Below are 15,924 nucleotides of genomic sequence, written 5' to 3' on the forward strand. Positions count from 1 at the left end.
AGTCATACTATTGGCTGTTCCATTAACAAGACACTTTTACTTAACGTTATCAAACTGAAGAACAATGTAGGCAATAACAAATGTGCATCATTAACATATCTCTTTTTCTTATTTCCTACCTTAACGGGCGAATAGATCGTAAGTATGTCTTCTTTTTATAGTTATTTGGCGGATTTCACATGTCTTTTCACTACTGCAGTAAAAGTCATGCAACATGTTTGTGTCACTGTCGCTTACTTTTGTAATAATGAAAGCTACAATTTCGTTTTATTGATATTATTATGGATGAGAAATTATGATCATCAATAAACATGGCATTCTGATATTCGCCTTGCTTCCTAACTTATGGTTGGAAACTTGCTGACGTCGTTTTGAACTAGGCTCATGTGAAAATATATATTCAGTGTGAACCATAAGTAGATAAGGATCAGATTTTAATTCAGTGGCTCAGTTTACGAAAAGATTTAATGTCGTCTGTGCTAGACTATAAAATTGAGGTGTTAGTTACTTGAAGCTAATTATGAGAATTAAAGCCATAATCATGAAAATGGTTTCATATCAGAATTATTTGTTGAGCAGCGGTCTTAGCCGGCTGATTAATGAATATCAACTCTCTTAGCAGTTACCTACTTTCATTTTATTTATTTTTCTGTTCTTGATGTTTTTTTTTCTTATTCCTTGGCCTTGGCAACTGTGAAAAACGATTAGGACGTAAGTACATGTTTCGCTGTGATTTAAAGCATATCTATTTGCATGGCACTTTTACAGTACGTTTACGTTAACATATTTAACTAAAGTACAGGTGATGAACGAAAGAAAAAGTGCATAGCATTTCTCAATAAACAAATAAATATTTTGAGCAACATATGCACGTTTTAATTTTATTTTTGTTATAACTTTTATTTACATGCCACTTCTGCGATCACTCAGCTGGTAAGTTGAATTTATTTTAGCTCACGCAATTCTTATTCTTGATAATCATGCTCAAGACAATTAAATTTTCCTTTAGTACCTAAGATCCTATTTACAACCGGACCGCGTATGAATTGTTTACTCTTTTCGGAGTGTATGTCGATTAAGTGTTGTAAAAACAAAGCTAGGTTATCACCACACCAAATCAGAACAACGAAAAATCATTGGAGCCTCAAGAATCTCATATTCAAAGCAAACATTTGGCATCCAGGACTGGAAAACGCACGAGATCATGTGAAATCAAATTTGCTGAGAAGCTGTAGTGCAGGACGAAGTGTAACAAAATTCCGATGTTATCAAGGATTACTTCTGAAATCCCCATTGGAAATCGCCTTCTCATACAATAATACCGTTTCAACCAATGAAATTTACGCTGACACCCATGTCATCAGTGAGTTTTAAGTCTACTTTTATGCTTTATTTTGAATTTTGAGCTCAATTCGTGCTTTCGTTACATTTTTATTGGTAAAGACTTCCATAACTGGCCCCTCATCCTGTGATCTGCTGGTGACAGCTGACAAGGAACATTCGATTTAGCAATGCTAACTTTCTCTACTTCCTGATAGTGACTGAATCTCGTCCAAGACAGAAAAGTTCACGGTGTCTACCATAGGATCATTATAAGGCCTGACAAACGCAGAACAGAAGTAAAACAAAGTTAAAGACAAGTAATTTTAGGGCTGGTCATACCACGCATAAAATCAATCAAACCCTTAACGTGAAACCAGCGTGAACAAGGTTAAACAGAAATTTAGAAATGTAACCCATCCTTGATAACCTTCTCTTAAGTTTCTGGAGAATCTTTTTCCAACATCACATCCTTCTCTGGGTAATGTAAATTTAGGCGCTAGTGCTCGCTTTCCATGTGTTGAGAAAGAACTGGAACCTAATTCCTTTCCTAAAAAAAAGGGGGGGGGTGTGTAGAATTTTGCAATAAATTGTTATTTCATAACTTAAGCTATGTTATTTAGATCACTTACGGTTCCTCCTTTCTTATCTCGTCTTTTCTGTCTAGCCAAAAGCGAAGGTAACTATCAATATCATCCGTTCCTATAAATAACTAACTCTCCTGTGGCTTAATATACACTATTGACTCTCTGCACCGGCTGATTACTGATCAGCAAATTGCAATCGTAAATAGCAAAGAAATATCTGCGTGTGTATCAATGACAGTTAGTAATACCTGTTAATGTTACTATCCAAACGATTCTACTGATGTGGACAGTATTAGTATAAAATCAATACCCAAGTTCTGTAATAAACGATATTTATATAATTGTCATCATATATCAGTCATATTTGACTGATTGTTTGTTTGAGTTAACAAATTCTGTTGCATAATTATCGATTTCAATGCTAAATATTGACATACCAAACAAACTGGTTGATTCAAATAAACAAATGAGTAGATAGATGGATTAACATCTTTTCAAAATTATTTTTCTCTTTCAGGGCGTTCTTTCCGGATTCATAAGCGGGTGAGTGCGACGAGTTCAGTTTGTTTGTTAAGCTTATGATGTGTTAGTCAAGTATTCCAAGGCTATATTAAGCCACTTACTTACTCACCGAATGTGAATCTTTCTTTTCATGTTCACCTAACATCCGCATCCTAACTGATATAACAGATTGTAAGTAGCCATGCTTGAACAATCATTTATCAAAAAATGGATCCCAATAGAGGGATTCAGACAGGACACTCTTCTCTGTTGATCAGTGGATGTGCGGACAAAGATATTGCATAGAAATAAAACTTTTAATTGTTACAACAACTGAATTTCAACGCTTCAGGCTTCCGCCATATACTGGTGGAACTTTTACAATACAGTGGAAAATTAAAAATTGAAATCGTTAAAAATCCTGGTTTGTTTCTTTTAAAATTTTTGCACAGTCATCCATTTGAGCAACAGAAAACAGTGTCGCTCTCCCTGGCTTATAACATAATAAATCCCTGACAGATGCTGGGAGAACACCAATGAGGCTAATAAGTAGGGAACTGTAAGCTGGGTGATTTATAAGCTGCAAGTCGTCATCAATCCTTTTTAACTTGGAGATGCTAGTTCAAAGTCTCTTTGGAATTAGAAACTGGGATATAGACGATAATAATTACGTATTTTGGTATCCTTTATGACAAGCTGCAGATTAATGCAGCAAAGGAAGTAAAGAGCATAGGTGGAGTGATAATATGACATATGACTCTTTGCGCACAATTTATTGTTTTCAAAGGTTGTATGGCGTGGTCATCTTGGAGTGGCAGCTGCGAAGGGTGCAAGAACAGTCGGTACCGGCAAAGAGTCGGTAAGTGACAAGGGGGAGTTTTTTAGAATTTGCGGCGGGTTTTCGCCATTGTTTTACAACTTCCAAGAAGTATACAGCATTTATAAGCCTTTATTCAATTGGATTAATTCTTATGTATAGACTGCAAAGATAGTTAAGCTGGAACCTTCAGCAGTTATTGTCAATGGATGTTTTCTTTACTAGAAATAAGATGACTTAATCTCAAACTGTTTATTACTTTTAAAAGATTATCTGGATAACCTTACTTCTAGAATTTAACTGCTCAAGAACTCGGGAATCACGGCCTTGTATATGTAAGTTGCTTTATGTATGAGGAGAAAGGTAAAGGATTCATTTTTTGGTAGAAAATGCTGCACAGATATCCTCCAACTGTCCTTTTATTGACCGTGAAACCCTTTGTTAAATATACTTTGGTTTTACCCACAGAGTTGGTAATTTAGATTGGCCACCATTAGAAGCTAAGTATCAAAGCTGACGTTTCGAAACGTTAACTTAGAAAATCTTTACGGTGGCCATTTTACATTTTCAACTTAGTTGATAAGACCCAAGAGATTATGGAGACTTACTCCCTTTTTCTTTGGAAAAAAAAGAAAAAAAAACCACATGACTCACACTGAATTAAAAACATTTTATTTTTTCTGCAGGAGTTTCATTAATACTGATTAGATGCTAGATTTACATTTTGTCACAAAAAAACAAAGGCAATGTTTTTTAGTAGAAAAAGAAAGATTATTACAGTTTCATGTAGAACAGGCGTGGTTTTCGCGAGCGGGTGTTACCGGTAAGTATTTTTCCTGGGTGAAAATCATGGTTGAAGCTTTGATTTTTACAGCAGGGGAGTGCTGGAGAGAGAAAGACAGTTGCACTAAGATTGTGAACGACGGTTCAAAAGAAGTAGAGGGGGAGGGGGGATAAGGATCAAGTTGTATATAAATCATTACTTTCCTTTTCAAAATTAAAAAGGTCCTCCTGAAATAAATTCTCGGCGAGAGATGTCTGTCATATTAGATTCAACACTTCAAATTCAATGCTTCGTGAGGGGTTTTCCTAAATTAGAGGTGAATTGGACAAACGATGGAAAGTTACTTGATACAAGGAACACGCTCACGATTAATCGAGTGAGTTATGGCGATACAAATACAAATGCAGCGCTAAAAGCAGTGAAGGGAAAAATGAAGCAGCTTTTCATATTACAGTTACAGGTTAATGTTGATTTACTTTTTTTCGTTCTGTTGCTCCTCTCATTTTCTGTTGTTCTTTTTAAACTTTCACCTTTTAGAAATTTTGTTTGTTAATTCTTTACTTAGGTCCTCCTGAAATCAATCCTGAGCTCAAGAATCAATCGGTTACATATAATTCATCGCTTCAGTTCAAATGCTCTGTAAGCGGCTTCCCTTCACCAAAGATACTCTGGACTAAGGATGGGTTCAATCTTGGTAACAAAAACATTCTCACGATTAATCGAGTAACTTTTGGAGATGCTGGTCAATACACATGTAGCGCTAAAAACATTGGAGGGAAAATTGAATCAGCTTTTCATATTACAGTCATAGGTAAATGTTGACTTAGTTTTGTTTCCTTTAGATTCTCTTCTCATTTTGTTTTGTTTTTTTGTTTTTTTTGTTTTTGTCATACGTTTACCTTTTTTTTAATTTTGTTTGTTAATTATATACCCAGGTCCTCCTGAAATCAATCCTGAGCTCAAGAATCAATCGGTTACATATAATTCATCGCTTCAGTTCAACTGCTATGTAAGCAGCTTCCCTTCACCTAAGATACTCTGGACTAAGGATGGGTTGAATCTCAGTAACAACAACATTCTTACGATTCGTCAAGCGAAATTGGAAGACTCTGGTCAATACACCTGCAGTGCCAAAAACAGCGAAGGGAGCAAAAACTCAACTTTCTGGATCGAAGTGGCGGGAGGTACGGTTCTCATTTATGTATATAAAGTGCTGGAATCGATAATCAATTTCAATCTTCAGTTAGATGAGGGAAAATTCGATTCTCAGGTACTAAATCAGATTTAAGAGCTTGAAACCACAAAAGTTAAAAATTGATTAAAAAGGTTAAAAAAAGTACTCAAATGATAATAACATTTAAAGAGCGAGAACATGCCAACTTATACATTAAATGTAAACGAATTTCGTGTTCAAACACGTGTAATTAATTTTTTGGCATTTCAAATCGATTGTATTTTAGGAGCATCGAGCAATTTTGAATTTAGAGATATCAACACACCATATTTGTCACGGTATTCATTATAAAAATTCGTTTAAAATCTGAATTGACCTTTATTTCTGCTTCCTAAATACCAATGACAGATAAGTCATGAATTCATGTACATTTTTAGAAGTGGTAAAAGTATACGCGTCACAGTATGTCAAAGCGGCTATCAGTGCATCATTGTTTAGGTATTTATTATTGAAGTTAGAAAGCGATTTTTGAAGTAAATCCATGTAAACTTTTCACTGAATTGAAATTTGCTAAATCAGCGATAGAAATATATAAGAACGATCTCGCTATTATGTCGTTATAAACTTTTTACCTTTGTTGCAACTGACAATTTGAGTGTATAAAGTGACAAAGTTGACGTAATGTTTTTATGGAATGCAAACCTTTTGACCATCATTACCTGGCTATTTAAAGGAAATGCGCATTTTGAACTTAGAGAAACTGGCAATTTTGGAACATAGTGGCATGGGGTGTTAACTGGTTAATTTAGTGTTGAATAAGGGAGGGGGGAGAGGAGGTTAAAATGGAAAATGCGATCCTTTGTTTACCTTGGTGATCCTTTTACTTCAAGTCTCTCCCCAGATCACTGAGCCTCCGAAAAGCCAATTTCTTACAGAAGGATACCGTGTAAACCTTAATTGCGTAGCTTTAGGAGTTCCAACACCAATCTTGGTCTGGACTTTTAATGACGGTAACCTGCCATTTGGTATCAATCAAACCGGTCACGAAGGAGAATCATGCCTAGCATCGCCAAGTGTCACGAAAGAGATGAATGGGACTTACAAGTGTACAGCAAAAAACAAAGCAAATTCAATTAGTTCCTCAGCAGCACTGCGTGTTTATGGTAAGCTCAATTATAATGATATCGATGATGATGATGATGATGATGATGATGATAATGATGATGGCGATAGTGATAATGATGACGACGATGATGATGATCGCGTTAATAATGACGATGACGATAATGAAGATGAAGGAGAGAAATAAAGAAAGAAGAGCTTAAGAAAGAGAAATGAACATGTAAGTCCGAGAGCAATAGCGACGGAGAAAAGGAACAGCGCGAAGAGAATTTAGGCAAACACGGCTCAGTTGTATAGAGGGCAGATCGCGTTATCTAACGTATAAATCTCTTTCCGGTACATGTGTGATAGCAAAATGTATAGCGTTATCCACCAGACAGTTTTATCCAGTGGACAGCGTTATCCATCCCTCGAACAACTAGGGCCTGACCTTCGAAAACGGGTGAGACCAATGCTTAACATTAATGTCCTTGGATCTTTATGATTACAAACGCAAAGAACTGCGAGATCTGGGTTGATTCGAAATACTTGACGATATGCACGTACTCCCAAAATGGTAAAATCTGAAGAAGAGACTTCCGAGACGGAGAGATCCAGAATCTCAGAGGACAGTCAAAAAGGAAGCGAGACGCAAAAGCTAATTTTACATGTGACATACAATTTCCACTCTCGAAATTGACCAAAATAACTGAAAGATAGGAAACTATTTAAAATGAATACGCTTCCATCCGTAATCGAAATCGGAGGTAGAACAGCGATTAACCGTTCGAAAGATTCCTTCACACTCTCAATTCTCTTATATCTCTCCACAAAGTTGATTTATGACTTTTTTAATTCGTAATGAGACCTAGCCAATGAGGATAGAGAATAACACAGAGTTAAGATTTACGAATTTACACGCTGAAAAGGCACGAAATAAATTTTCGTTCGCAAGCTGGTCCAAGAAGTTGAGAGCCAATCAAATGGTGCATATCGCTTTTTTCATACGCGAGAAAAACGATACGTCCAATTGGGAACCGCCTATCATGCTTTTCCACGCGTGAAGCGTACCAATGTTATCCTAATTAATCCTTCACTGGAATAGTTTCGCTTTTCAAACCATTAGTAAAATTATCAAAATCCGCTCTCAGGACTGTTTATTAAGTTAAATTACTTAAAAAAGATGATTGAAGAACTTCTGTGGAAAATTATGCGGAATAGAAAGCATACGACGAGAAGAAGGAGAAGATAATGACACCTTAAGCTTAAGATGCTTTGTTTCAAGTATTGAGAGGTATTTTTTCATTTTCACTTGCTGTCGATACGGTGATGCTACATTATTTCTATCAGCAGGCCTTTCGTATGGCTTATATCTTTCACGATCCATTTATGAGCCTTTGAATTAATTCTGTTCAACAATTAATTGTCATTGGAAAAATATTGAAACTCAGTATGTATATAATGAACATAATACACCACTGAAAGTCTGTCCGTACGGTATTTTCACACTCTGTTTGTAATAGCAGTCTCAGCCGTTCGCCGCCGCACACCCGTTCGATTTCCGATACTACCAACTCGTGCGTGAAATACCATACAGATATACTTTCTATGTAGTATTCTCTAGTGATTAAATTGTCATAACAGCTCTTGATCCTAGTTCCGTCTATGATGTCCAAAATTTATCAATGGAAGCTTTACCGCGTCAACTTGAGAAAATGTAGCATGTCCACTCTTCTCAGGAAGTGATAGAAAACGACCTAATGAAGTTGTTGTAGTACTTTAGAATTTAGACGGAAGATCATCTACTTGAAATCAGATCCGCTACCATATCGCTGGAAAAGAAAGAAACTTCGTTTTTCGTGACTCCCTTGTTGTGTCCTTTTGATAGATACGGAGGTAAAAAAAGTACAAGAGAAGATGGAACATTATCAAGACCTTAATTTAGAAGTTCAGCCGAGGATCCTTGGCGATTGAAATAGTAACCAGGAAATTTAAAACATGTGGGCTTTAACTTTTCTGAAACTCTTTCGAAACTCAGGAAAAACTTTTTTTTCTTTTTTCATCTAAAGCAACATATTCGAAGCATTCCTACGAAAGGTCGCATTTGACTCGCTTCGTTTCCTTGTTTTTGTTTGCTTTGTTTTTTGGAGTGTTTATAATGTAGTTGTAGTTTTAATGTGACACTAGCACTCTAATGAATTGCCCCTTTTACAACGCAGGAAAAGCCTCTGCTCAAGTTATTCCAGAGAAATACATAACCCTGACAAAAGGAGACACCCTCACATTGACTTGCAAAGTCAACGAGGAAACAATAAGCATAACGTGGAAAAAAGATGGAGACCAAATAACAGAAAGAGCATTTATAAATCCACGATTACATAAACTTGCTATTACTGAGGTTGTGGAAGAGGACAGTGGCGAATATTCTTGTGAAGCACGTAACAAGCCAGGAACTGTGGCTCGCTCTGTTGTGACAGTAAATGTCAAAAGTAAGTTGTTTAAGCAACCACATATAATCTCAGTAATTAAGGCATTTATGTGAGATCATTCTTATAAAGTACACCTCCGCTTTTTAAGTTCCTCACAAACTTTTCCAGTGGTTTTTTGGTCTTCTGGGAACTAGAAATTTGAAATGAATTAAATTGAAAGAAATTTTAAAAAAATATTTCAAAACGAATTTGAAACAGTAGCAGTATGTTAAACATATTCTATGATTCTTTCACCAATCTTTCTCTTTCTATCTGCTTGTTTTCTGTAAATTAACACATCTGCGTCTGTTTTTCAAAAGTTTCTTCCCGGCCACCCAACGCGAGCAATGAACAACGTAAATTGTTGGACCAAAAAAATTAGCTCTCTATCTGGATAATTGGTTATATTAAGTGTTATTTTTAATGCCGACCAGCAAATTACTTTCCTACTAAGCTTCTTCTATTATTATATTTCAGGAAACTCAAAGGCTCCCTCCAGCAGCTCACTGGAGTGGTACTACATTGGGGGACCTTTGGCTGCTGTCGTTTTTCTACTGGCGCTCATTTCATACTTTAAAAAACGCCGCGAGACAGGTAAAATGTTACCATTCGAAAATAAAATGTCTTCATATGGCAGATTGTGGTATTTAATACGTCAGTGTTTTTGAGCACGAAGGAGCTATTTTAAACAGGTCACATTTTGCATTTCCAGTACTGATTTTGAAGGTCCTTCTACAGTCCCGGCAAAGCCCATTACTAATCAAATTACCAAAATGTTACAAATTATATGAAACTAATCACCATGATAACCCACCTTATTCCTTCTCCCACTGTTTGACAACAGAGTCAAATATAAGTTACACGTGGTTTCTGAGTCGCAAGCTTTAACTTAGTTAATGACGTCATTCTTACTCACAACGAAGCGATTTCTTTCATCTCTTTCCACATATCCTTTGATAATAGCCCCACCTGAGGTGCCACCCAGGCTGTAGTAAGTGAATTGTCTCTTTTTTTAATGCTCACTGTTTCAACGTGTGGTTATTTCCGAAGTTTCTAACTCTTGAATAAGTCTCAGTAGAGTAGTGATAAGCGCCACTGCTGAGCAAATAAGTCTTTTTTTTTAAGTTTGGACCGATCATTTTCACCATTAAGAGCACACTGGCCAAAATAAAGGTTTTCTCTTTCGAAGCAGCAGCAGTTTTCGAAGCCGTTCTAATCAAATGACAGTCAAATGTTTCCTAACATTCTTTCTGTTTTGGATTCGTCCGTCCTTCACTTGTTTTGACACCTTGTTTAGTAAACCAGTATGCTGAGTTGTGGGTGGCATACTTGTAAAGAAGAAGAGAAGCTTTGACCCTTCGTCACTCTTTGTAACAGAAACTACAGTTGAAATACACTCGGAGTCTTGTAGACAAATTTAAAATACCACTCGATATATCGATTGTAGACAATACTTTGGATGGTTTTGGTTAGTATTTCATTTCTCGCGTAGGGACACGATATTTATATGACGTAAAATGCCGAAAAACACAGTCGGCGCTAGGTTATCTTCATGAGAGGTTTATTCAATCTTTTTTTTTTTTTCAATAAAATCTCCTCTCTGGGTCGATGAGGCGAAAAAACAGGTTCAGTAAATTGGTATCCAAATGTCACAAGTGATAATTTTCTGAAGCACCCGGAAATGAAATAAAAAAAAAATTAAAAGAAAAAAATTAAAGTGGAGATATAGAGGATATCTTTACCACGTTACGTTAAACCAGATTCAAAGAAGGAAAAGATAGATGGGTAACACGGATAGTTAAAGTATTTTTTTCATCTGTAATTATTCAGTCAAGGGGAAGATGAAGTTGAGATAGATCAGCTGAACGTAAACACAGATGGATGGGAGATTGCAGCTGACCGCCTGAACCTTCGTGAACATATTGGCAAAGGGGCATTTGGTTCAGTGTGGCGAGCGCTACTGGGTCGTTCCCGTGGCAGACCTGGAAATCGCACAGTTGCTGTCAAGTGCTACCTACGTAAGTAATTTTTAGATCTTTTTTCACTCAAAGCTTAATTCAACTATCCTTAATCAATTTTCAGTGTTTTTCATCTTCATAGAGAGCATTTCTCTTAGAACTCGCTTAATTAACCTATCTGATATATAAAATTGATAGTTTAAAAGCTATGCGCTGTTAAAATGATTTACCAGCTGGCATGTCAAATAAGTAGCGAAGTGTTCCCCGAGGGACCAGTCGTCAGGTAATTTGTCACATAACGCAACGAACATATAACAGAACACGATTATCATTTAGAGTATAAGCAGCTGTGGAGACAAATGGAAATTTATTGATTAAATTGCATAATAACAATACAATACTAAAAATGTCACAACTTTCGCGCCACCACAAGTCACCCGCTGTTCACTTATAACCTTCTGACGTCGTATATTTTGCAAAGTTGCCCGCTTAGAAACTTTTGATGGGAAATCATGTCATGTGACCTCAAAGAAACTTAGAGAAGGTGAGCCTTTGGCGCAAAAATTCGTGCCTTATGCCCGTCTAGTGGTGGTAGTATGATCTTCTTTTGTTGGAAAAAGCTGAAAATCATAATGTCGTCGAACCTTGTATAAAGCGGCACCGTGTTAAGCGGTTACCTTGTAATAAGCGGTCGGTTTTCAAAGTCCCCACATTTTCCTCCTTTAGTTGTAGTAATTTTTATACCAAGCGGTTGTGGTCACCCTTTACAGCCTATTTGTCATGTTCCCCACCTGTACTGAACGGTCACTAAAGCGGAAGTACTCAAATAAAATTAAGAATAATCTTTCAAGTGAATATTAATCCATGTTTATCTCCCGAAATCAATGTTGGTTGTATTTTTGAGCAAGGTTGTGTATGTCAAGTGGTCCGTGATGGCATAGAATGACGTTTTTTCAACCTTTATCGATAACACCCCTATTCAGTGGAACCTATATTAAACGGTCAACCATCCCCGCGCGTGACCGCTAAATACAGGTTCGACTTTAACAAGCTTACAGAGTCAAATGAATTTACAATAACTCTGGAAATGCTTATGAATTTATATATCATTTAATAAGATAAAATCAAGGATTAGGTAGCATGTGAACGGAAGGAAACAAGAAGGCACAAACAGAGTGTATCTTAAAAAATTGTCTCAAATATCTATTCGACCGATTAGGTATTATAACAGGTGCGATTTCCTGGCTTAATCGCGTCTGTACTTTTGTGAGTTGTCTGTAAACTTGAAAATTTCATGTTTAATACAATTAAACAGGACCACCAATTGACATTTTTTTGACAAGTATGGATTTTATGGGGTTTAGAAAACGTAATTTATCTTTTTTTTAATGCAAACCAAATGCAATTTGCGCTGATAGTTTAACACCAAATATACAACATCCCTTGATGTGGATGTTTACCACATAATTAATTGTGTCTCTCTTGGTATGCAATGTTTGTTTGTTTATTTCATTTTTTTTTTGTGGTTTCTTAGCAATCTCCGGAGAGAAAGGAAGGAAAGCCCTGCTGAGAGAGATCGAGTTATTAAAACTCTTTGGAAGGGAGGGCCATGAAAATGTTGTTAAGTTCATTGGTTGTGTTACAGTTGGAGGTAATTGTTATGATTAATTATGATCAGCTAATTCACAGTAACGATAAAAACATCTCTGAGGTCAACCACTGGTACCATTACTTTTATCAGTATTACTAAGATGGGGTACTAACTCGATGGTTATTTCATTTTTTTGACTGTTTTAAAGAAATTTACTTCGCACTGTATGTAGGGAATATTACTTAGAAGATTTTGGCTTTAAAATCTACATGCTAATTGTCATAAAAGCTTTAACTTAAGATGGAAAGTCTTTGTCTATTTATCAGTCATCTCTGTTTTTCTGTCTCTCCGTTTATCTGTCTGTCTGTCTGTAGATTTCTATCTGCCGTATGAGTCCGTCTATTTTCTATCTGCGTGTTTTCTTCTTTTACTTTCCATCTCTGTCTGTACTTTGATTCATTACAGATATAACCTAATGTATAAATAGATAAAACATGTACATTTCAAACACATTTTGGAACTTCTGCACTGCTTGCCATGTAATAATTTTCTTGTGTTTCCCTCTTAGCTCAGCCAATACTTATTATGGAGTACCTGTGGCGAGGTGACTTGCTGGGCTATCTCAGAAAATCCAGGGGGGTTTTCGACCAATATCATCATGGGGTCGGAGGGGTCGACCACTTGACAACGTATGACATGGTGCTGTTTGCTAAACAGATCGCACATGGTATGACTTTCCTCGCGTCCAGAGGGGTAAGTGCTCAAACTCTTCCGGGTTATGGTCCTGCATGTGTTAAAATGGCATGACTTGCAAATCGTGAGAAGAATACTCTGTACGGCTAAAAAATATCCAGCACATTAGAATCACTATTCCACAGAGAAATGGTCTGAAATAAGCATGATGTTAAACTTTCTACCTATACCTTATTTTTTTATTTTATGTAGTTTATCAACGTTCCTTTTAGCAGATTGTATCATTATTTTTTTTGATTTCAGGTGATTCATCGCGATCTTGCAGCTCGTAACATCCTTCTTGATGAGCATCGTGTCTGCAAGTTGACTGACTTTGGGCTCTGTTATCAGGATTTCAAATACGGCCCAGGAAATGCCAAGAGGGTAATTTTCAGAATTGTTTCATCATTTAGTCAATTGGTTTTGGGGCTGCTGGTATGGAAGATAAAAACGTGAAGATTTAAAATATTACTGTCCTTACAAACCTTTCTTTTCAGTTATGCAGTCTTACTGCAAAATATATTTCCCTTCAATGGGGAGCCATTCTAAGCGTATCGAAACCTTCACAGAAAAAAAAAACTGTACCTAAGGAGTGAACACACGAAATAAGAAAGCCGGAAGAGATATCGTTCTCTGAATAGCAAAGATACAAACTCGGAGGGCAAAGTAACACAGGAGATTTAAAGCAAAAGGAGTGTGTGAATTGTTTTCATAGAATTTGAACAAAGGTGTCTACTGCTGTTAACTTTATCGTGAATCCTCACATCACGGTTTTTCTTACTTAAATCTGTTACTTGTTACTTGTTACTTGTTACTTAAATCTGTCAAGCAGAAAAACAAACTATACAAGCAGTATATTTCAAACCCCTCTCTCTGGAACGAAGCGAAATATAAAACTTATAAGAACAAACTGAATCACTCCCTACGAATCGCGAAACGTTTATATTATGATAAGAGGCTAAGCGAGTCAAAATCCAATATAAGAGCCACTTGGCGTCTGCTTAATGAGGTACTAAACAGCAAGAAATTGAGACCTAAACCCAACTCTGTGTTTAAGGTTGATGATCAAGATATTTCTGACCCAATGGAGATTGCTAATCGATTTTGTCATTACTTCAGCAATATTGGACCAAACCTCGCTAAACGAATTAAATCTACGACCTCGTATAAGAATTTTCTTCCTGGTCATTTCCCTCAGTCAATGTTCCTAAATTTAGCAACTCAGGAGGAGATTATAGATATCGCATCTACGTTTCCGGCGGGAAAATCGGCTGGGTATGACAATATCCCTATGTCTATCATAAAGCGATCTATATGCAGCGTTTCCTCTCCATTAACACACATTGTAAATCTCTCCATTACTCATGGTATCGTTCCGGATGATTTGAAAATTGCTCGTGTCATACCTATTTTTCAATCAGGTGACAAAGCTCTCTTCAGCAACTACAGACCTATTTCTGTTCTACCGTGCTTTTCAAAGTTTTTGGAACGAATAATTTACAACCGTATTATGAATTGTCTCAATGACTCCGATGTCTTATGTGATAATCAATATGGCTTTAGAAAAAAATCGCTCTCCTAGCCTTGCGCTTATCGATTTGTGTGACAAAATTTCTTCTGCATTTGATAGAAAAGAACATGCCATTGGAGTATTCCTAGATCTTTCGAAAGCATTCGATACGGTAAATCACGACATTCTTTTTGAAAAACTCAATCATTATGGGATCCGTGGTCTGGCACTAGAATGGGTCAAAAGTTATCTTTCTGAGAGGACACAATTTGTCGAATTTAATAACGTTAGATCTGCCCCACAGGGGATTCCCTGTGGGGTGCCTCAAGGTTCTATTCTTGGTCCCTTATTTTTTATCCTGTATGTTAATGATTTGAACAATGCTTCCCTGCTTGATGCAATCTTGTTTGCTGATGATACAAACTTATTTATCTCCCATAATGACCCTGTTTACCTAATTAACACATTAAATAGAGAATTAAACAAATTGTCAACCTGGTTTGCAGCAAACCGGCTCTCCTTGAATTTAGCCAAGACTAATTTTATGGTATTCAAGCCTTGGCAAAAGAAGCAATCCTTTGAATTTCAAGTTTTCATAAATGAGCAGCCTATTCTTCGTGTTTCTGAGACCATGTTTTTGGGTGTTTTATTAGATGACAATTTGACCTGGAAATCGCATATATCCTTAACAGCAAATAAATTATCCAAATCTATAGGTATTATTCATAAATCTAGGTTTTTTCTCTCTACTCACTCCCTTCGTACTTTATACAATTCTATGATCCTTCCATATTTGTATTATTGCAATTTAGCTTGGGCTGGTACCTATAAGTCAAACCTTCAAAGAATTGTAACCTTACAGAAACGTGCGTTAAGAATAGTAAGCAATTCTACATACATTGCCCATACTGGCCCTATTTTAAAGGAACTTAAACTCTTAAAATTTCATGATATCCATTCGTTTCAATTAGGTACTTTCATGTTTTCATTCGAGAACTCTACACTCCCTTCCAAATTCAATAACTTTTTTTTACTGAATAGTCAAATCCACAATTATAATACTAGGAATGCTCAGTCCTTCCGTTTGCCACTGTGCAGAACGAACACCAGGAAGTTTTCAATTTACTTTCAAGGTCCAAACTTTTATAATTCGTTAAATTCTGACATAACTAGTTCTCCCTCCTCCGCTTCTTTTAAAAGAAAGCTTAAGGAATTTCTTCTCTCTAAGTATTAGCTTCTGTAAGGCAGTAATTCTTAACTAACTTACTTAATATGTGTGTGCGTGTGTGTGTGTGTGTACGTGTGCGCGGTCAAAGTTAATTACCATAAGTCCATATTGTAATTCTAATATAAGATTAGTTATTTTAAGTGAGAAAACCTG

The 15,924-nt window shown here is 36.4% G+C and overlaps 1 protein-coding gene and 1 long non-coding RNA gene across 2 annotated transcripts; both read left to right on the forward strand.

The window, feature by feature from the left end:
* Window positions 1-4,796: 4,796 nt before the first annotated feature.
* Window positions 4,797-9,816, forward strand: LOC149045642 (cell adhesion molecule 4-like). Its single transcript, XM_089205933.1, has 5 exons — window positions 4,797-5,193; window positions 6,074-6,346; window positions 8,504-8,773; window positions 9,230-9,346; window positions 9,803-9,816. Exons 2-5 carry the CDS (start codon window positions 6,271-6,273, stop codon window positions 9,814-9,816), a joined length of 477 nt encoding a protein of 158 aa, XP_089062059.1. The 5' UTR covers window positions 4,797-5,193; window positions 6,074-6,270.
* A 592-nt stretch (window positions 9,817-10,408) lies between these two features.
* Window positions 10,409-12,890, forward strand: LOC149045643 (uncharacterized). Its single transcript, XR_016186901.1, has 3 exons — window positions 10,409-10,770; window positions 12,245-12,361; window positions 12,870-12,890. It is a non-coding gene; the product is annotated as an uncharacterized LOC149045643 (long non-coding RNA).
* Window positions 12,891-15,924: the final 3,034 nt, after the last annotated feature.

This window comes from Pocillopora damicornis, chromosome 5 (genome assembly GCF_964200805.1).
Source record: "Pocillopora damicornis chromosome 5, jaPocDami1.2, whole genome shotgun sequence".
In the NCBI taxonomy this organism is placed as follows: Eukaryota; Metazoa; Cnidaria; class Anthozoa; order Scleractinia; family Pocilloporidae; genus Pocillopora; species Pocillopora damicornis.